This window comes from Bidens hawaiensis, unplaced genomic scaffold, assembly GCF_021521415.1.
Source record: "Bidens hawaiensis isolate Kalapana, Puna unplaced genomic scaffold, B.hawaiensis_p1.1 tig00009085_1, whole genome shotgun sequence".
Classification (NCBI taxonomy): Eukaryota; Viridiplantae; Streptophyta; class Magnoliopsida; order Asterales; family Asteraceae; genus Bidens; species Bidens hawaiensis.
This window is the reverse complement of record NW_027491667.1, coordinates 626,427-649,263: the sequence shown is the minus strand read 5'-3', so window position 1 is coordinate 649,263 and position 22,837 is coordinate 626,427. Positions and strand designations below refer to the sequence as shown.

The 22,837-nt window shown below is 42.0% G+C and overlaps 1 protein-coding gene across 1 annotated transcript; it reads left to right on the top strand.

Moving 5' to 3' along the window:
- The first annotated feature begins 6,664 nt into the window (after positions 1-6,664).
- On the top strand, positions 6,665-7,711 carry LOC143531105 (UPF0496 protein 4-like). The gene has a single exon (XM_077026484.1). It carries the CDS (start codon positions 6,665-6,667, stop codon positions 7,709-7,711), a length of 1,047 nt encoding a protein of 348 aa, XP_076882599.1.
- Positions 7,712-22,837: the final 15,126 nt, after the last annotated feature.

Here is a 22,837-nt window from a genome sequence, read left to right as displayed (position 1 = left end):
TGTAAAATAATCAAACGTTCAGTAAAAACACCGTTCGGCAGGAAGTTCATCAATTAATAAACGGAAGAAACAAAATGAAAAGATTGTACTCATTTAAGTTAAACATACGAACATGAATACATGTCTCGTTATGTTATATTTATTCGTCTACATTTGTTCATTTAAATTTGTTTATGCTCGTTCATTAGCTTACATTTGTTTGTTTTCGTTAGTTAACGTGTGTTAATATGTTCATTTAAAATGTGTTGGTTTATTACTACTTGGTCTAGTTTTAATTACTTTTTAGGCTAACACATTGTTTTCCACATTACTATTCACTAATTTTAGCTCAATTATGCTTTCTCATCTATGGTCAATCAATCATATTCGTTTGAACCGTTCGCTTATATTGTTAAGAACGAACGTAAGCGAACATGAGCATGTTTCTTGTCTTATCGAATGAACATGAACATGCACCTTTTCATATGGAATGGACACAAACCAAAAAACCATGTTCGTTTAATTGTTCGTGTTCGATCGTTTGTTAAGTTCAAGTTAAAGGTACAAAACACGAACATGCTTGTTCGGTTCTTTACAAGCTTTAGATGAAATGATAATATCTTTGTAACAGTACCATGTTTAACCATATATACTTTTGATGATGTCTGAAACACTATTTTGGGAAAGTAAATATAAAAAGCTACAAACTGATTTAAGGAAAATGGAAGCTTGAAGCATCATCCATGTTGTTTTATAAAGAAACAGAAAACATAAATAACGTGATAGTTGTCGGGTTCAACCAAAATACGGACCGTATACAAGTGGTTTGTACGATATTTGATCATTTGGTTTGTGAAACAAGTCATTCTAAAAAACAATATATTTATACTGTGCTTCTTTTCTTATATTAATATAGTTTTTTTAGAACAACTACAGTTAATCTACATATTTGTCTATAACAGAACTAGAATTTTCAATCATAGAGGTGCAACCGAGCCGAGCTCGACTAGGCTCGAGCTTGGCTTGTTTAACTTACACGGAGCTCGAGCTTGGCTCGTTTCGAGCCCTATTTTCAAAGCTCGAGCTCGGCTCGTTACTATTTATCAATTATTTTTTTATATAGTTTTTTCTATTATAGTTTTATGTATAAAAGAATATATATTATTTAGTTATTTTTATTTATTTATTCATAACATTATATTTATTAATTAATAATTATTACATATATATTTCAAAAAAATTATATAATGACAGGCTCGTTTAGGCTTGTGGGCCGGCTCGAGCTCGATAAGTAAAGCTTGAACTTGTTTATTAAACGAGCTTATTATATATATGTACTTTTATGTTTCTATGATGGCCCAAGAACACGCTCATTCTTCAGCCGTAGGGAGACTTTTGAATTGCAAGGTACCATTATGAGCTCAATATATACGAGTGTTATTCCGTGAAATAACTCGAATTTCAAATCATTCACTTGCTTTAACTACTCATGCTATGGATGTGGGAGCATCAACTCCGTTCCTGTGGGCTTTTGAGGAGCGGGAAAAATTGTTGGAATTCTATGAAAGAGTCTCGGGAGCCAGGATGCATGCCAGTTTCATACGACCAGGTGGAGTGGCACAAGATCTGCCTCTTGGCTTATGTCGAGATATAAGAAAAAATAATAATAACTGATTTAAGAGAATGGAGGCGTGAAGCATCCATGTTTGACGTTGACTTGCAAAGAAAAATAAAACAAGGGATGTGATCCTCTCACGTCACCCCCACATGCCTTTACGGCTCGTATAGGCCTATACGGTCGTATAGGGTATACATGTCTGACAAGGAGACAAAAAAACAACTTTTTGCAGCCTATACGACTGTATAGGCCTATACGACCGTATAGGCATTAAATGTCTCGTATTGCATTCAGACAAAACCATAAAAGCTATACGGTCGTATAAGGCTATACGACCATATAGAAAATAAAAGCTATACGGTCGTATAGGGCTATACGACCGTATAGAAAACATTTGCAGAAACATTCAGACTGCCTTAATCGTTGCCGGAAAACGATTTAAAAAAACCTCAAATTTTGGGGTGCATTTTTATTTTAATGTATGTTGACTAGATGTTAAAAAAACATCAAATTTTTATTATATGTAAGCAACAAATATGCCTAGACAGTCTTGAGCTTTTGACGAGCTAAGCTTGAGCTCAACATTTGAACCCATTAAGATAAATGAACCAAATGCGACCCGTATAAATAACATATATTGTATATATGGTCATTATTATTTATTTTTTTAAAAGTGTCTATAAACGAGCCAAATACGACCCGTATAAATCACATGTATTGTATATATGGTCATCATTTCTTTTTTTTTAAAAAGTGTCTATACGGCCGTATAGGCCTATACGACCCGTATAGGACTATACGAGACACAATAAACGATGGTAGATAACCTCTGACACGATTCAGGTCCTATACGACCGTATAGCCCTATACGAGCTATATAGGACAAAAAATGGTGTATGAAGATCCAGGGTGGTGTGAGAGGATCCCTTGCCTAAAACAAAGCCAACAAAACATAAGGAACGTGTACAACTGGTTTGTACGATATCAATGTTTAGTGTCAACCTTATAGACGCACTTAAATATGATTTAAAATGATAACATTAATTCTAGTTTACGTATAATTATCATAAAATAATTATAAAAATTGCATAAACATTTGTATACGACATATTAATGATAATCATAGGTGGTAAGAACTAAGAAAGAAGAAGAGGCAATTAAAAAAGTGACGTTTGTTGTATTTAACACAACATGTATAAGCGTCAACAAATCTCTGAATTTAAAGTTGAGTCTATGTTAAATGTCTTTGTATATATGGATATGCTTAATTCAGTCGGAATTTTTAAGCAGATATCCACAATAACACCGTAGCACTTGTCATACGTATATATGATTATGTTGTTACATAACCATTTTATGTGCTTCAATTAAATTTGATTACGATGGTGCATTTGATACATAACCAACTTTAAGTTAAGAAATGTGAAAATTGAATCAACATTTGCATGAAGTGTTCTAACACTAATAGCTAAAATTAATTAATTGTATAATGATATATTTATCTCTTCCGATATATTAGTAATTTGATGTGATACATAAGAAAATATTATACAATCTTAGACCCTTGGATGCGGGGGTGTGGATGACGTTGTGGGCTGGTGTAAACTTAACTTCGATCCTCTTAAACATTTTGCACTTGATAACTGAGACGGATAATTAGATTAATCAATAACAAACTATAAATTGAATAACAAATCATGTGATATAATGATAGTTGAATGATTAATTAACTATGGCCGAATGATTTTCATCATACATATACACATACACACAAATTTGAGTCCTTGTCATCAAGATGTGTATCTTTTAATGGTCTTTTTATCTCACACCATTGAAAATACACACTAAAATGATCAAAAAATAATGTGCTTACAAATAGTAAACCTTTATATACAATCTTGATTTACGAGATAACTCCTTCCCATGAGAAACCTCATTTTACGAGAGAACTTCTTTAATGAGATAACTCCTTCCCATGAGAAACCTTTGGTTGTAGTTTTTTGTTATATTTTGTTTTTTAGTGGTTATCTAAAATCTTCATACGTCGACAACTGACATAATGTTGGGTAAGACGTCACCCCTTATCTAAAATGTGTAGAGTTCAAATCTTTATACAAATTTAGATGGTTCATAGGTAAAGGTGGCAAATGAGTTGGGTTGGGTTGGGTTGGGTTGGGTCGAACGAGTCATGGGTTGAAATGAGTCATGAGTCAAAATTAGTTTGGGTCAAAACGAGTCAATTAAAAAAATGGTTGTTTTGGTTTGGGTCAAAATAGGTCAGGGTCAAACCGGGTTTTTTTTTTATTTAATGAACTAAAATAACGGCGGAAACAATTTAGTTTTTTTAGACTTTTCGTTTTTTACTTATATTTTAAGTTATGATTTTTTTAATTATTTTTTTTGAAAGGTTTTCTATTAAGATCAAAAACTCTCAAAAAAATATTCAAAAATAACAACAAAAAAATTATAACTCAAAATATAAATCATAAACAAAAAAAAATAAAAACACTAAAATGTTTCATACGTTCTCCTCGTTCCATATATATAAAACAAAAAAAAAACAAAAAAAAACAAAAAAACCATCTAGAATTGAACCGAAACCGAAAGAATCGACGAAAATGAAACAAAGAAACAAAAAGCCAAAACTGGACCACATCAATCGAAATCGAAAAAATCAATCAAAACGAAACTAAAAGAATTCAAACCGAACAAAAACAAAACTGAAAAAAATGAACAAAAACGAGTCTGGAATTGACCAGAAAGAAACAAAAGAAACCAAGACCGAACTCGTGTTGACTTGAAACCTGAACCGAACTCGTTCCGATCTGAAACCCGTTTCGTGCCGAAACCTGTCTTGTACGAAAACTCGTTCCGATCTGAAACCCGTCACATTTCCTTAGGACACTAACCCACATCGACCCATTTCTTTGAACTTGTCGACCCATTTTGACCCGAAAATAAAATGATGGAATTTCAAATGACTTATTTTGACACATTTAGTTAAAACTTTTTACCCAAACCAACTCATTTAACTTTTAAAACAACTCAAATTGACTCATTTGAAAGGGTTTGAGTCAAGATTGTCAATAGGGGTATTTTGTTTTATGTTAGTGTGTTTCCAAAAAAAAATTTCTTGTTTTTAAATTATCAATGTAAAAAATAAGAATGACAAGACATTTTCCACTCCGTACGTAAAGTGAAACCACCCACCAAAATAACGTAACGACTACATGCCATTTTTCACACCCATGAACCATATTAGCATACCTTATGGGTCAAGGGTGGCAAAACAAACCCAAATGGATTGTTTTGGGTTAATTTGGATAATTTTTAAAATTGAAATGAATTAGGTTGAATTAAAAGAATTTTAAAGGACGTCAAAATGAGTTGGGAAAATGCTAGTGACTTTTGGTTATAGGTTAGAATGAGTTTGTTTATGAGTTAGAATGCACTAAACAAGCTTCATTCAATTTTATTTTAAACAAAACCCATGAAACCGAATAGAAACCGAGGAAGCGAAACCGAAATCACTGAAACCGAACAGATACCAAAACCGACCGAAATGAAAAAAAGCAAAACCGAACCGGAAAAAATCGATAAAAAACAAACCTGAACGATACAAAACGGATTTTTTTTATATTTTAATAAATGAGGATGACGGTAGAAGCATTTTGGTTATTTTACATTTTGCGTTTTTGATTTATATTTTGAGTTATTATTTTTTTATTAATTTTTGACACATACCCATCTTAACCATCTATTTTAAAAATCTATCCTGAACCATATCCATCTTAACCTATACCTATTCTAACCAATCACCAAAACCCAACCCAACTCAACCCACTCACTATACATGGCCTTTTGCTACATATTATTTTTGTTTTCTTAAAAATGAAATATTTATATTTGTTTGTCCATTTTTTTGGTCTTAAGAATAAAACAATATTACTACCAATTTGGTGAAGTTGAAATATAGAATTTTTTTAAAGAGTTGCTTATTCATTTAAATGCTTTAAAAAAAAGGTTAGATAAAATCCATATGACAATTAAGTGAAACGCATGTTCCTGAAATGATTTTATACTTTTTAATACCCACACACTTTTCCAAATGCTTTTATATGAAGCTTTATTAAGTGCTTTTTAGCAACTGGCCACAATAAACCGTTAAAAGTGCATTTCACGATTTTAGCACCGATATATGTTAAGTGCTTTTTAAAAAGTGGCACAGTATTATGTGATTACGTATATGTAAATTAAAGTCTGAATATGAATGCTAAACAAAAAATAAAATAACATAAATCTTCCAGACATGCCAAATTTGTCATGACAATAACGATAAAAACTACGCTTTCTTCGGAATGTCGTCAGTTCAAATCCGAGTCAAAACATATGATTTATCTTGCTTATGTCACACCAGAAAGTTTCGACTCTTGTGGTCGTGCAACTAATGTCAAATGGCTTCAGGGGAGAAGAGCGATATGGGGTTCAAAACAGGGGTCGGTCGCAAACCGACCTGCGACCACCCTATCCTCCCAGTCATACCGTAGACTGTCGACGTTCTAAAAAAATAAAAATAACATATACCTAGTACCCGGACTAAACCGTTGAGAATATTCACTACCATGTCAAATCAAATAAAACATTAGTTGTGTTCATTAGTATTCATTCATTTGCGTTCATGAACAATTTACATAACAAATTCATTATTCATAAACGACCACAAACAATAAATTTTGTTCAGTTAGACGCTCATAAACCGTTCACTTATTCAATAAAAACTTAATAAATGAGCATAAGCAATTACTTATTCGGTCGGATTCAGTTTGGTTTATTAACAACCCCTGTAAAAGGAAAAAAACAACACATTATAAAAAACGGTCAATGAGGGCAATTCAGGAATTCCACAAGCTTCCTTATCTTCCCGGAAACCATTCCTCATATTAATCCACGTCTTTCATCATAATAATAATAACAATAAATCCATTCCAATATCAAACATATCAATAATAATCCAAACATATCATCTCCGGCAACTTATTCTATCATATACATACACAACTGTAAGTCATGTTTCTCGTCGATAAAACTCACTTAACTTCACATTTCAAACTAACACGCAACAAAAACTCACCTGTATCTATATCATCCAAAACCTATCAATTAGCAGCTAAAGCCTTCGATGAGAAGGTTAATTATCACCTCAAAAACCTAATTCCGTCATCCGATGCTTTTACTTCATCGATTTTCAGCTTAAGCTGGATGACGAAGGCCGTTACGTTTATCTCAACGGTTCATTTCGAGTCCGAGAGTCAGATTTCACAGATCTCGAGTTTGAGTTCTGGATCTGATTATTATCAGGATTTGTACATGGAGTACAGTCAGAAGGTGCTAGATCTGACGAATTTGATTACGTCAGCGGTTAAGCAGCTGACGGAGCGTCGGATGCTGTTGAAGCTGAGCCTCCGGCTGATGGATGTTAACTCCTCCGGCGAGATTCCGGCGGCTGAGAAGCTGAAGAAGGCGAAGGATACGCTGATGAGATCCGTACAGTCCGTACACTCTACGGAAAGTATCTCGCCGAAGAAAGCTCAACGCGCTAAGGATCTGATCGGAGAATTGATCCTCGCTGTGAAAAAGTTTACGGCAGGCGACGGTGGAGATCCGGTGGTGCGTACGTTACACGCGCTCGGCGCGTTGACTGTTTTTGTCACCGGCGTTTTGGTGACCGTGCTGTACGGACGTTCAGGTGACTTAGATGACTCAGATCTGGTTAACGTCCGAGTTCCGGCTGAGTTCCTGTTTGCTGACTCGGTCAACGGCGTATGGAAGGTGATATTTGACTCGGTCAACGGCGGTCAAAAGAGGCGGTTACTGGAGGTTGAAGATACGGCGAGACGAGCTTTAGCAGTGTGTGACGTCATCGATGACGTGGCTGCCGACTTCGGAGAGAAGAACCGGTTACGGCTGGTGGACGGCGTGAAGGAGTTGACGGAGGCGGTGGTTAGGTTTTCAGGTGGTGTGGATGAGTTGACTAACGGCGTTAACGGTTTGTTTGGTAGTGTGTTGAAGACGCGTAACGGTGTATTAGACGGCGTTAGGAAGGGTGATTGGTAGTTGGTGTGTGAGTTTGATGTGCCGTGTGGGGTTGGTTTGTAGTGAGAATTAATATAATAATAATAATATTTATTAATTAAATATATATAAAGTTAGTAAAATATTTTATAACATCAACTGTGCATATTAAAGGTTTGATAATATATGGTTTACTAACTTTATTATATATAACAATATGTATAAATGTATAATACATTACAAACTCATATAATAGTATGTATAATACATTAAATGATGTGTGTGTAAATGCTTAGATTTGTATTATATTATATATAGATTTGAGTATTATTATTGTAATTGCGCATCTACTTTCGTCCATAAGACGTTAAAGTTTATAATAAAAGTATCGTAAAACAAGGATAATAATCGTAAATAATCATCATTGGTTATAACTCATAGGTATCGAGTGTCTACGATGCACAAAATTGAGAAGGTAAAGATGATTATTTTCTTATATTGTATGTCAACCTTGTAGCGTCGTCATTTGCAGCTCCACGGCTCCATGGTGATGATGGGTTCCCATAATCAGTATCGAGTGTCTATGGCGTGCGAAATTTAGAAGGAAAAGAAGACAATTCGTTTCTTATTTCATATGTTGTTTCTAAGGAAAGATGACATAAATCTATGTTACTCATTTTGGTGTTAAGGATAAGATAAAATTAGAGGTGCAATGCGTGTTGGTATAGATATCATTTTTGGTTTCATATACAATAACTTTCTTAATATGAATGTTTGATCATCCATAAATGCCTTAGTCAAATTAACTCATAAAAAGAGTCATTGATTTGGAAAGGTTAAACTAAACGAAAGGTTTGTTATCTTGCAAATAGTTTTATTTAAAAATAATACATTATCATTTATATATTTGAATTTTTAAGAGCGAGCACGCGCCTTAAAAATCCGTTTCTAAAACCCATTAATTGCTCATTATGTGGTATAGATAAAAAAACATATGTTACTAGGCCAAGAAGCCATCGGCCTTGGCAATTATACCACAACTATTGCAACTATAACAAAACTTGCATCATATTCTCTATTTTAACCTAATCTTTGCAATCGTCTTATGTATTGAAGAGGTATGTACCCGCCTCAGCATCGAGCGGGGCGGGTCAACCCACAAGATATATACAAGACATTAGAAATCAAAGATATTATCAAGGCACAAAGCCAAAACTTATGCTCAAGCATCACATGCTTGCACATATCACATATGCTCAAGCATCACATATGCTCACGCATCACATATGCTCGCGCGTATCACATGCTCACGCATCATATATGCTTATGCATATCACATCGTGCGTGGCGCATCCGCGCGCGGCGCATATCACATGCTCGCGCATCATACATGCCCACCCATATCACAGTTGCGCATGGCGCAGCTGCGCGTGGGGCATCCGCGCGTGACGCGTATTACATGCTTGTGCGTATCGCATCTGCGCATGAAATATCTGCGCGTGAGAATAAAGAGAAAACCTCGCGCATCCTCAGGATGGGCACATATCACACGTGCACATAATCAACCTCGTCCTTATCCAAATCAGGATTAGGGCAACCTTGATTGTGCACGTCAGACAACCTTCCAGAAGGCATCTTTTTAAGGAATAAGGATATGCTGATGTTGACAACTGCTAAATGAAAGTTGGACAGCTCAGCATGACTCATGGGTTACCACGTGATCATAACCAATGAAAGAGCACCAGGTGTCTCCAGGGACACGTGGCGCAAATCGATTGGAGGAGGCCAACAAAACCCTAATTTGGTCTCAGCTCAATCAGTGAAAACCCTAGCACTATAAATACATCATAACGTACACAGTTACAGGGAGACATTGATTCACATTGAAGCATATTCAATTACATTCACTGACAGGCAGCCCTAGTCAGTTACTTTCTCATACACAGAGAGAATCAGAATAATCAGACAGAGAACATACAGTATTCAGCTATTAAGCAATACTCTCCCAATTCCCTTACTCTCACATTATTATCTTCTCCTACACATACTTATTCTCACGCCGGAGGGTTACCCCAAAGAGGACCCCTCTGTCCCTTTCTGAGGGGTAAGTAACGGCGCTGTTCATTTTGTAGGTGGAAGAACACTGATCCAGAGGAACCATCGGTGAAATAGTATAATCACACCCGAGGAAAGTAGATCTGCTACCAGTGAGTAGATCCACGTTTCTTCATTGGCGCCATCCACTGTTACAAACGGCAATCAGATCTACATAAAAAAAAATAAATCACCATGGTTTCTGGCGTTCGTAACGTTGATCAAGCTCTGGAGGATATTGAACGTGAGGGTGTTAACGACGGACAGCAGGTTCTGAGGGTTCCGCGTGATTCTACGCGTACCACCAGCAACCGTCCCTTCGTCACAACCCCTCACGGCCAGACTGAAACTCCTCCAGACGATCTCACGTTACAAAATATGGCCGGCGCGAAATTGAAAGGACCAATGGGTCCAGAAGAAGAAACAAATGATCCGAATGAATGGCTCATAAACGAGCAGCGGCGTCTACTGGAAAAGTACAATGAAATGGTCAAACAGAAAAAGCTAGCCGACCAAACACAAAGGCAAGCGTTTGATAAGCAGACTACAAAAAGGCCGCGCGCGCCGGAAGAAGGACATTCTGTTCACACTGCACACACTGAGTTCAGTGATGAAGAAGTGCATAGCATGAGGAAGACACGGGATACTCATGCAGGAGGCTCACAGCTCCGCGCGCCTGTGAACATGGCGCCTGGAGACAGAGCAGATCTGGATCTGCACATGCCGTACAGCCCACCGGTCAGAGGGCAAGTGGACGTAACCACACCCTACAGACCAGCCATCCTGGTAAAACACTCAAAGTTTACTGCGCGCATCGCGCAGGCTCCCATCCAGCACAAGACCAAGATGCCAAGTGGTCTGGGCAAATATGATGGCACAACAGATCCAGATGACTTTTTGCAAGGTTTCTATAACACGGGAAACCTAGAGAGCTGGACGATGCCAACATGGTGTCATATGTTTGCTCGCTGCCTCACAGGCGCAGCGCGGGTATGGTTCGAGAGCTTGCCGACTGGGCAAATTGATGGGTTCGAGGAACTATTAGAAAAGTTCCAAGCCCACTTCGTACAGCAGCGCAGGCACACGCGCGATCCTGATGACATCATGCACTGCGTACGCAGGAATGATGAAACGATTGAAGATTACATCACTCGTTTCAATCAGGAGTCCCTGGCAATCGGGGGTATAACTGAGCAGCTCCTGCGCGTGGCCTTTATACAAGGCGCGCGCAGTGATCAATTACGACGAGCTCTCATAAGCAAAGATGGCATGCCCACCACGTGGGCCAAGTTAATGGAGGCATCGCGAGTTTTCGCGAGAAATGAAAAACAGATTGCCCAAGATAGGGCAAGAGAAAGAGCGCATCAGGCTGAATCACCGCGCAGCAAAGAGAAGAGGGCCAAACAGAACTCTGTATGGTCCAGGTTGCAGCCAACAAGTTTTTCTTCAGCAGAAAAGCAAGCGCAACCAAGCTCACCCCAGCCCCAAAAAGATGTTCGTAATCGCGGGGATGGTGACAAGAGGGAGGGCGGCAGAGATCCTAGCAGACCTCTGCCAAGAATATGGACTCCACTCACTAAAACACCTTCACAGGTGTTAAGTACCGAGAATGTTCAATTCAAGCCCCCCAAGCAACTACACTACAAGGGACCGCAAAACAGTGGCAAATATTGTGAATTTCACAAGTCCCCGGGCCACAACACCGACGCATGCCATCATTTAAAGGATGCGATCGAGAAGGATGTAAAGTCAGGCAGGCTGGCTCACTTGGTGAAAAACCAAAGAATAGAAGATGAGCAACCGGAAGGAGCCTCTGCCAGCAAGAAATACAAAAGAATCTGTGTGGCTGAGGGGGGGACGACAAGGGCAGACATCAAAAAAAAGAAGTGCGCAAATCAACGGAGATTGGCGCGAGCAGCAAGTTATCTTCCCAAGAATCAGGGGAGGCCTTTCAATAAGCAGTCCTCTCGTCATCACCACACACATTGCTCATTACGAAGTGTCAAAAGTCCTGGTGGACACTGGAAGTGAATCTGACATTATGTATGAGCAGTGTTTCAGAAAGTTAGACCCGGCAGACCAAGCGCGGCTCGAAATTGTGAACGCACCAATCTGTGGTGTTTCAAATGAAATCATCCATCCCCTTGGTCAGATTCAGTTTGAACTAACTATGGGGGATGATGAGCACAAGCGAGCCGAAGTTGTCAACTTCTTGGTCTTGCCCACCACGTCATGCCACAATATGATCCTGGGTAGGGGAACGATTGCCCAATTTAATGCTGTACCGTCGCCAGCGCACGGCGCATTGGGGTTCCCTACACCTACAGGCGTAACATTTGTTTACCGCGATCATTTGTGCGCAGTGACAAGTGCGCCGCGGGAAGGGAGAATGAAACTTCCAATGGCGGACAATGCGCCAGAGAAGTGGATTTTAAACCCAAAATTCCCAGAGCAAACGGTCACAATTGGCGCTACCATTTCAGACGAAACGAGATTGAGAATGAAAAGGTTGCTCACAAAATACACGTCGGTCTTCGCGTGGCAACACTCCGATATGACTGGGGTCCCGCGAGACTTGGCGCAACATTCTCTTAACACGTTCAAGTCGGTGGAGCCAATTGCTCAGAAAAAGAGAATCATGGGGGATGAAAAGGCGAAGGCCATGAATGAGCAAGTCGAGGACCTGTTGCGCGCAAACATCATCCGCCCGATCCGATACCAGACGTGGGTAGCCAATCCTGTGATGGTAAAGAAAAGCAACGGGTCATGGAGGATGTGTATTGACTTCAAGGACCTCAACAAAGCATGTCCGAAAGACTGTTACCCCCTCCCAAACATCGACGCAAAGGTGGACTCCGTGGCGCCATTCAAGCTCAAATGTTTCCTGGATGCCTACAAAGGCTATCACCAGATTCAAATGGCACCACAAGACGAAGACAAGACTGCCTTCAGAACCGACAAGGGTGTTTTCTGTTACACAAAAATGCCCTTTGGTTTAAAGAATGCGGGAGCCACCTATCAGAGACTTATGGATTCGGTTTTCAATGAACAAATTGGAAGAAATCTGGAAGTCTACGTTGATGATTTGGTGATCAAGAGCAGGGAGGAGAGACAAATGCTCAAAGACATCGAGGAAACTCTTCAGCGCCTAACGGAAGTTAACATGAAGCTCAACCCGAGCAAATGTACTTTCGGCGCGGAAGAGGGGAAATTTCTTGGTGTAATGGTCACTAAGGATGGTTTCAAGGTGAACCCTGAAAAGGTGGAAGCCATCCTTGACATGCCTTCACCATCCACCAGAAAGAGGTTCAGAAGCTGAATGGTAGATTGGTGTCAATCAACAGGTTCCTAGCGAACCACGCCAGCAAATCTACTCCATTCATTAACACTTTGAGGAATTGCTTGAAGAAGAGCCAATTCAAGTGGACGCCTGAGGCTGAGCAAGCTTTCAGTGAGATAAAAGAATGTCTCATAAAGCTGCCCGCGCTCACAGCTCCACTTCCTGGCGAAACACTTACATTGTACTTGTCAGCTGGAGACCGCGCCATAGGCGCAGTATTTTTGGTGGATCGCAAGGGGATCCAAACGCCAATATACTATGTGAGTCGGGTGCTGACAGACCCTGAGACGCGCTATTCCATCATGGAAAGGTTAGTTTTGTCACTAACACACGCGTCGCGCAAACTTCATAGATACTTCAATGGTCATCCTATTGAAGTTCTGACTGGTTACAACATCCAACAAGTCCTGCGACGCCCCGCGCTCTCCGGAAGGCTGACAAAGTGGGCGCTGGAGTTAGGTGAACACACGATCACCTATAAGCCCCGTCCAGCAATAAAGGGTCAAGTTCTGGCGGATTTCATCACGGAAATCCCAGAGGGAAAGATTGAAGAAGCTCAGCGCGAGGTAGATCCTCCGCGAGCAAATGATGAAGAAGATGTTTGGAGGCTATTCACTGATGGAGCCTCCAACAACGAAGGGTCCGGCGCAGGCCTCAAACTGATGGACCCTGAGAATCATGAATATACTTATGCTATTAGGTTGGACTTCAAGAGTACCAACAATGAGGCCGAGTATGAAGCCCTGCTGGCTGGTCTGCGCATTGCGCGCAAGTTTGGAGTTAAAAGGCTAGAGGCCCATGTTGATTCTTACTTGGTAGCTGCACAGGTCAATGGCCTTTATGATGCCAAGGAGAACACCATGCCTCTATATCTAGAGCAGGCAAAAAAGCTCGTTGAGCAGTTTGACTTCTTCAAAATCATACACATCTCGCGCAGCGAAAACAAGTCCGCTGACGCGTTGAGTAAGATGGCATCAACTAATTTTGATCACTTTGGCAAAGATGTCAGGGTGGAAGTGATGAGCAACCCGTCAGTGCAAACGCAATCGGTCCTTGTAATTCATACAACCCCTTCATCTTGGATAACTCCAATAATGGAATTCCTGAAGGAGGGGACGTTACCGGACGATCGCGCACAGGCGAGAAAGATAAGACACAAGGCGCAGAACTATGAACTACTTGATGGTACATTATATCGACGCTCTTATCTTGGACCGCTCATGAAATGCCTGGATGCTGAAGAAGCAAGCTATGTGATTAGGGAGATTCACGAAGGAATCTGCGGCATACACGCTGGCCCGCGCATGGTGGTTGCCAAGGCAATGAGCTCGGGCTACTATTGGCCAGGCATGTACTTGGATGCGCTAAAAGAAATACAAAAATGCAAGGCATGTCAGAGCTACGCGCCAAACACCATGCGGCCAAAGAACAACTTGATTCCGGTGACCTCTGCATGGCCTTTCCACAAATGGGCCATTGATATTGTGGGGCCCCTGCCGCAAGCGCAAGGGCGAGTGAAATTTTTGGTAGTGGCGATAGACTATTTCACAAAATGGGTTGAGGCCAAGCCACTAGCAAAAATCACAGCTGAGGCGATGAAGCAATTTATCTGGAGCCACATCATTTGCCGTTTTGGCCTTCCTATGGAAATTGTGAGCGACAATGGCAAACAATTCACTGACAGGAAGATATCCAGCTGGCTCAAAGAATTGCACATCAACCAAATCTTCACTTCGGTCTACCACCCTCAGGGGAATGGCCAAGTGGAGCGCGCGAATCAAAGTTTGTTAAATGGGCTGAAGAAAAGGTTGGAGGGAGAATCCCATTCTTGGGTCGAAGAGTTACCTAATGTCCTGTGGGCGCACAGGACATTAAGCAAAACTAGCAATGGCGAATCCCCGTTCAGCCTAACCTATGGGACAGAGGCTATGATCCCAGCAGAAATTGGATGCCCATCCCATAGGGTACTCATGATGAGCAAGACTGATAACGAGCGCGAAAGAAGATTGGACCTTAACTTGCTTGAAGGGCGCAGAGAAGCGGCTATCATCAATGAAGCCAGATACAAGAAAAAGCTGGAAAAATATTATAATCAGCGCGTTAAAGAGTGCCACTTCAAGAAAAATGATTTTGTCCTTCGAAACAATGAAGCTAGCCGCGCAATACCCCCAGGAAAAATGTCCCCCAATTGGGAAGGACCTTATCAAATCTCAGAAGAATTGGGGAAAGGCGCGTACACTTTAAAAGATTTGAATGGAAAAAAGATACCGCGCGCGTGGAACGCAGCACAGCTTAGAAAGTGCTTCATGTAAAAATTCAAACATGTAATCAAGGCTTTTAAGCCATCATGAATGATGATTCGCGCTATCTTTCAATATTTGTTCTATTACCTTTGCATACATGTTTCACACTTCCTTTATTAATTTGGAGCAATATGACAACACTATATTGTCTTCAAAACAAAATAAAACGAAGTAAAACATACATGCGCGAGCCTTAGCTCAAACGCGTTAACGAGTCTCAACTCTAAAACGTCAGGGCCTTAGCCCAAAACAAAGAGCCTTAGCTCAAAACACTCACGAACATCCATCTTACATCCCGCGCAGCCTGATCATAAAAATCCTTAAACACAACTAAGGCAAAGTACATGCCCTATCATAGTTGTTAAGGTCTCAGGTCGAGGTCGCGCGCGGAATCATAGTGGATATCTGAGTAACACATGCTGACATGTAATGGCTAAAACTCATACTTCCATATAAAAACCGCGCGACAACGACGCGCAAAAAAGGAGTAGCGAAAAGTCATCGCGCATGTCAGCATAAACAAGATACTGCGAAACCACTTACAAAATAGGACTATGGTTAAGTGAATAATTTCCTTACAACCTTGTTCTTATTTTAACGTGCAAGCATATCTTATATCTATACAAGCAAACATGAAGAGATGAATGGAAATGCGCAAGATGTGAAAAAGGGAAAACAAATTTTATTCCATAGCGTTGAAATTTACAAGTATGATGAGTTACAAATTACAAATAAAAATAAAAACATGAAGGGCTTCTCAAGTCTCCACGTTGACACTAGCCTCTTCATCATCCTCATCATCGCCCTCGGCATCTGGCGCAGCCTGCTCCTCTTCATCTCCTAACTGACCATAGTCAAGTTCTTCCTCCTCATTGGAGTCTTCTATCACGACGGTGTCAGGAGCAGATTCATTCGCCGCGCCAGAAGCGCTGGCAGGGGCAACATACCCCGCGCCACCATCATCGCCACCAGCCCCCTCGCATTCATCGAGCAACTTCTTTAGCGCGCCGAGGTCGGGCTGGTCAGCAAGCGCAGCAATCTGCAAATCAATAGAAAAGTACTGAGTACAAAACACTTGGAAAATTAATCAAGTAAAACTCATTAAGGTCAAGGTACCTGCACAAGGATGGGGATGGGAGTACTCATATACTTCTCCCCCACCGCGGCCATGTCCGCGCAGGCCGCGTCGCTCTTGTAAGGGTACTCGGATGGGTTCTTCTTCAACATACCATATTCGTACCCATCCGTAAACCCTTCAGCTCGACCCACCAAGCGCGCGGAAGCATTGCAGTCCATCACAAGGGCCTGAAACTCGGCAGAATATTTCATCACCAAAGCACAACGAGTTATGCCCTGTGACACCAGCCATTGCCGATCCTGCGCGAGGCCAGCAACAGACGTCTCGAGGGCAGGAACCTGGGAGTTTAATAACTCCACAGTTTCCTTGGTCTTTTTTAGCTCCTCTCTATCAGACGCTGCTGCCGCCAAAATTTCTTCTTTTTCCGCCTGCGCAGCATCAAGTGCTTCCTGGCTAGACGCTGCCGTCGCCAGGGCCTCATCTCTATCGGCCTGCGCGGCCGCCAAATACTTTTTCAGGCGCGCAACCTCGCTCTCCAGTGATGATTTCTCAGTGATACTCTGGACGATAGCTTGGTCACGCGCCTCCGCCTGCTGTTCCAAGACACGCACTCTCCGCGCGTACTTGGCAACTTCGGCCTCTGCCACCTGCTGCTTCTCCCTAGCAGCTTCGAGCTCATGCCCGCGCTTAGTAAAGGCGGTGTTGGCACTTGCTCGGTTTTCGCTGAGCTCCGCCTGGAGTTTCTCAGCTCGTGCGCGAGCATCAGAATGGTTCCAGGCGGCCACCTTAGCCTCTCGCTGGGCTTCCACAAGAGCATCGCGTACTTTAATATAATCACGATGAACCTCTTGGGAGGCAGCAAAGAAAGCTGACCCAGCGAAAATGTGATCATTAAGCAAGTCAGCGCGGGTGCGCTCCTCCTGATACCTCCTTTCAGTAGGAGGCACGACATGAGCCCAGAAGTCCTCACATACGCCCATGGATTGGAAGGAGCAGTCTTCATTAATATTCCATCTCGGGCGGTAAACGTGGTCACCTTCCTGCAAAACACAAGAAATGTTCTAAGTCATAAACATACTTATATGGAGGTACGCGCAGCGGAGCAACAAATTAAAACATACCTGCGGGGATGAAGCAGAAAAGTCAGCGCCAGCCCCACCAGAAGTATGCGCTGCGAAGACTTGTGGCATCGCAGGGCTGGCGCGGTCTCCCAAGGAGTCCTCAGCTTGAGCCCCCTCATCCTCCTCATCTTCTTGAATAGGCCTCTTCTCCTGCGACCTGGGGGGCTCCAAACCAGCCTCGCGGAGAGGGCTGCGCGTAGGAGGAGGCGAGGGAGGTCTCGACGCCGCCAGTTCGGCGCGCAATACGGCTTCCTGCTCCTTTGTAACCCCAATAAGGGGAGAATCAGCACTAGCAGGAGCAGGACCAGAACCAGCGGCGCCGCCAACGGCGCCAGGAGTGTCACCGGCAACTTGTACGCCAGCTACAACTCCTATGAACAAATCAACAAGGAAAATTGGTTTATCACTAAATCCAAATGAAAAAATTCAGAAGACAAATGTGCAAAACATACCTTGGCGCAATTCTGTTCGCGCGGCGAACATCGCCATAAAGTTCATTCTACCCTTCTCAGAGGGTAGAACGGGGGACTTCGAAGCAGACCCCGGCGCAGCCTCAGCACCTTGTGGCGCCTGCGGCTGATCTGCAACCGTCGCCGGTCCTGCAAACATTCAAAGGAGCAAAGGTTTAATAATAATTCAATCAGATGAAGATAAGCAAAGTATACCTGTCGCAGGCGCGGCACTGCTTCTCTCTTCAGCCGCGCGAACGGAGGAGGTGACGCCACCATACCTCAAGTGGACAGGAGGTCTGCCCACTTTCACAGGCAGGGAAGCTAAAGAACCCATGGTGGTAAACACCTGGGTTTCCTTAGGTCCCTTCGTTTGAGCATGGGGATGAGCGACAGGGGTGTCATCTTTCTTTTGTCTCTTACTGCCCCCTGCGCCTGATTTCCCCTTAGCTTTGCGCTTTAGTAGGGGCGCCTCCTCTTCCTCCTCCTCCTCCTCCTCCTCCGCGAGCTCCAGCTCGTAGTTCTCCAGCGCATCTACAATACATGTAACACAAGTGTTAGCAAAATTTGGTATTCTCAAGGAATAAACATAAGTGTGAAGGCTTACCAGGCGCGTCGCCATCAAAGTCAAATTCCAGATCCACTGGGATGAACATGTCATCGAAGCGATCTGGGAAACCAACCTCCCCAGCGCCAAGCGCGACGAAGCCACCCTCCACTTGATCATCATAAGCGGCGTGGATATAATCCTTGGTGACTGCGCAAAAACAAGTCAACTGATATCAGAAAAAGAATTATGTTCGCGCAGAAAAAGAAATAAAGCAATGAAATAAACTTACACAACCCGTCGACTTGGATAACGGGCTCAAGCGCGCTGTCGGCCCATAGCTTACTCATGCCGACCCCCACCAGCGCCTCCTCGCAAATTTTCTTCGCGGGGGATGGTTCATCGGTCAGTTTCTTAACCCAGGCGCCGGTTGGGTTCTTAATAACATCCGCATCCGCGGGCGCAGAATCGATTGCGCGCATCGTCATGCGGATGGGGATTACACCGGCCCTAATGTAGAAGAACCTCTCAGACCAGTCATGAAGGCTCTTGAATGAAACAGTGGAGCACTTCACCTTCTGACTGCGATGAATAAAAGAGAACCAATTGTCTTGGATCTTGGCCTTATAAAAATACTGAAAGCGCCGAGGGGTAGGCTCCTCGCGCTGGGATTTGCACATGAACTCAAAGTGAGTCATGCGCACGAGTCCAAAAGGATGGACTTGGGATATATGAATCCCATAGAACTGCAGCAGTGCACCCACAAACCTTGTAATCGGGAGACGAAGGTTGCAGTGGGTGAAAAAATGGCTATATAAGGATATATAACCGGCAGGCGGGTCCGCCGCCGATTGCCCGGCCTCAGGCAACATGCAGCCAAACAGGGTGGGAAAGCCCTGAGAGGCGATAAGGCTGTCAAGATCAGCCTGCCTCAATTTGCAGGGGATTTCATTCCACCTCCTCACCACCTTGGTCCTTCTTACCTCCTCCGATGAGCCCTCAGCAACCTTCTTCCCCTTGCCTTTCTTCTTCAACGTCGACATCACTACGGATTTAACGCGGCGTTTTCGGGAGACGATTGAGGTGATCGACAGGTTCGACGAGTCCGAGCTATCAGACATACAACTGTCAAATCTAACAACGGAAACTTCTGAACAACAGATATTTCAGAAGACAAAGAAAGAAAAAATCAGAAGAGAAAACAAGAAGATGAAGGATAAAGAACTCCAAGGGCTGGCTTTTATAGGCCGAGGAGAGAGAAATTTGGGTGCTGAACGGACTTCACGCGCCCCCACTCGCAGGTAATAGCCAACGCGAGCGCGACACGTGTCCCTGACAACTGTGTGAGAGGACACGAAAAGAAAAATACGGCGGGTGCCAGAGTTCACGCGCCCCCACTCGCAGGTCTTGGCCAACACGAGCGCGACACGTGTCCCTGACAGCTTGTGAGGGGACACGAAAGGCAACTGTAGCACCTCGAGCACACGAAATGTCTGACACGTCTCCATCACTGACCCACGTCAGCAACCGTCACGTACATGGACGATTCGTTTCAACCAAATGGATAGAACTTCGCGCAATGATGGAAACAACCAAGAAAACGACAAAACCCCTTTTAAAAGACCAAATCAGTAAGTCTAATATCTATCTTACCGCGCTCGCGCGAGATAAGACACACATTAGACTGGGGGGGCTTGAAGAGGTATGTACCCGCCTCAGCATCGAGCGGGGCGGGTCAACCCACAAGATATATACAAGACATTAGAAATCAAAGATATTATCAAGGCACAAAGCCAAAACTTATGCTCAAGCATCACATGCTTGCACATATCACATATGCTCAAGCATCACATATGCTCACGCATCACATGTGCTCATACATCACATATGCTCGCGCGTATCACATGCTCACGCATCATATATGCTTATGCATATCACATCGTGCGTGGCGCATCCGCGCGCGGCGCATATCACATGCTCGCGCATCATACATGCCCACCCATATCACAGTTGCGCATGGCGCAGCTGCGCGTGGGGCATCCGCGCGTGACGCGTATTACATGCTTGTGCGTATCGCATCTGCGCATGAAATATCTGCGCGTGAGAATAAAGAGAAAACCTCGCGCATCCTCAGGATGGGCACATATCACACGTGCACATAATCAACCTCGTCCTTATCCAAATCAGGATTAGGGCAACCTTGATTGTGCACGTCAGACAACCTTCCAGAAGGCATCTTTTTAAGGAATAAGGATATGCTGATGTTGACAGCTGCTAAATGAAAGTTGGACAGCTCAGCATGACTCATGGGTTACCACGTGATCATAACCAATGAAAGAGCACCAGGTGTCTCCAGGGACACGTGGCGCAAATCGATTGGAGGAGGCCAACAAAACCCTAATTTGGTCTCAGCTCAATCAGTGGAAACCCTAGCACTATAAATACATCATAACGTACACAGTTACAGGGAGACATTGATTCACATTGAAGCATATTCAATTACATTCACTGACAGGCAGCCCTAGTCAGTTACTTTCTCATACACAGAGAGAATCAGAATAATAAGACAGAGTAACATACAGTATTCAGCTATTAAGCAATACTCTCCCAATTCCCTTACTCTCACATTATTATCTTCTCCTACACATACTTATTCTCACGCCGGAGGGTTACCCCAAAGAGGACCCCTCTGTCCCTTTCTGAGGGGTAAGTAACGGCGCTGTTCATTTTGTAGGTGGAAGAACACTGATCCAGAGGAACCATCGGTGAAATAGTATAATCACACCCGAGGAAAGTAGATCTGCTACCACTGAGTAGATCCACGTTTCTTCATGTATGATGGAGATAAAGTTTAGAGGGTGACTTTCAATTCCATATTTAGAGGCTTGCCATTCTTTCTCGTCTTATTCTCTCGAATTTTATGAGTAGAAGAAAGAGAAAAATAATAAAATGAATAAAAAAATTATATAAATGAATAAAGAAATAAACAAGGAATGAAATGCAGACTTTTAGAGGATGAACCAAATTTGAAAACCACTTATAGGAATGTCGAAAAAAGAAAACAATATTATAATCAAGTGTTACGTGACAGAAGAGTCATGCATCAACTTTAACACACGTATCTCACTTTATTACATGAAATGCCTTCTTAAATACTCGTCGTAAACACATCTACTATAACACATCACTTTTTCAGTAGTCATTATTAATAAAACGTATGTTTTGCAGTTAAATTCGAATCATACGTGAATATACATGGGATATTCCCATAAATTTCCCAAATCAAAATTTTTTTATACCAAATTAATGCATTAAGTTTTCACATCAATATAACGCAGAAAGTGAAATCATTTTAACTCAAATGTTTTTTTTCTTGCCAATGATGATGATACAAATACGTTTAAATACGTAGTGAGTCTAACTTAAGTGATAATGCCAGAGAAAGATTTGATGTGTAAAACGAATTAAAATCTAGATCGCAAACGAATCACACCTTTATTAAGTTCAAACAAAACCGAATTTAAAACATATCATGGAGTATGCAAAGAAATATGTTACACTAAAACTAATACCGAATTAAATAAATAAATAATAAACAAACCATGCTTTGTATCTTGCATAACATTAGGGGTTTGCTACATGCACTAAACAACTTGAGACCAAAAGTACTAAAAATAGTATTTGTAAGCCACCAATAGTAGAAAATGAGTGAAAAAACATAATATATACATATTAGACAAAAAAAAATGGGTAACATGGAAATGTCACCAAAAGTATATGAAAAGTTAACGCCTCTAAAACACAACTAAGATATATACTCTCCTTAAAAGTCTTTTAACATTAATTTTAGACATGTACAAAGTAGTATCCTACTATCTTGTACCATGTCCTCATAAATATGCAAGTCATTATTATCTAGTCCTCTAACTAGTGTCCTCGTCCTTCTCTTTACATGCCCAAACCATCTCAATGCATCCCGTGTCTTATCTAATATGTTGGTCGCACACAATCTTTCCCCATAAAACTCACATCGTTATACGCTCCGACCTGTCTACCTATATATCCACCTCAACTTTCCGATCTCTGCTACCTTTGGATTATGCAATTGTGCCTTCTTAATGGCCTAGCAAACTGTTTCGTATAACTACCTCATGTCACATAATACACGTGTAGTTTTCCACAAACACCAGCCAACTAAGAGACAGCAGGCTACACCACTATTTGTCCCCATTGCAT

Coding starts and splice junctions, on each gene's coding strand:
- LOC143531105 (XM_077026484.1), top strand. CDS start 6,665: ATGTTTCTCGTCGATAAAACTCACTTAACTTCACATTTCAAACTAACA.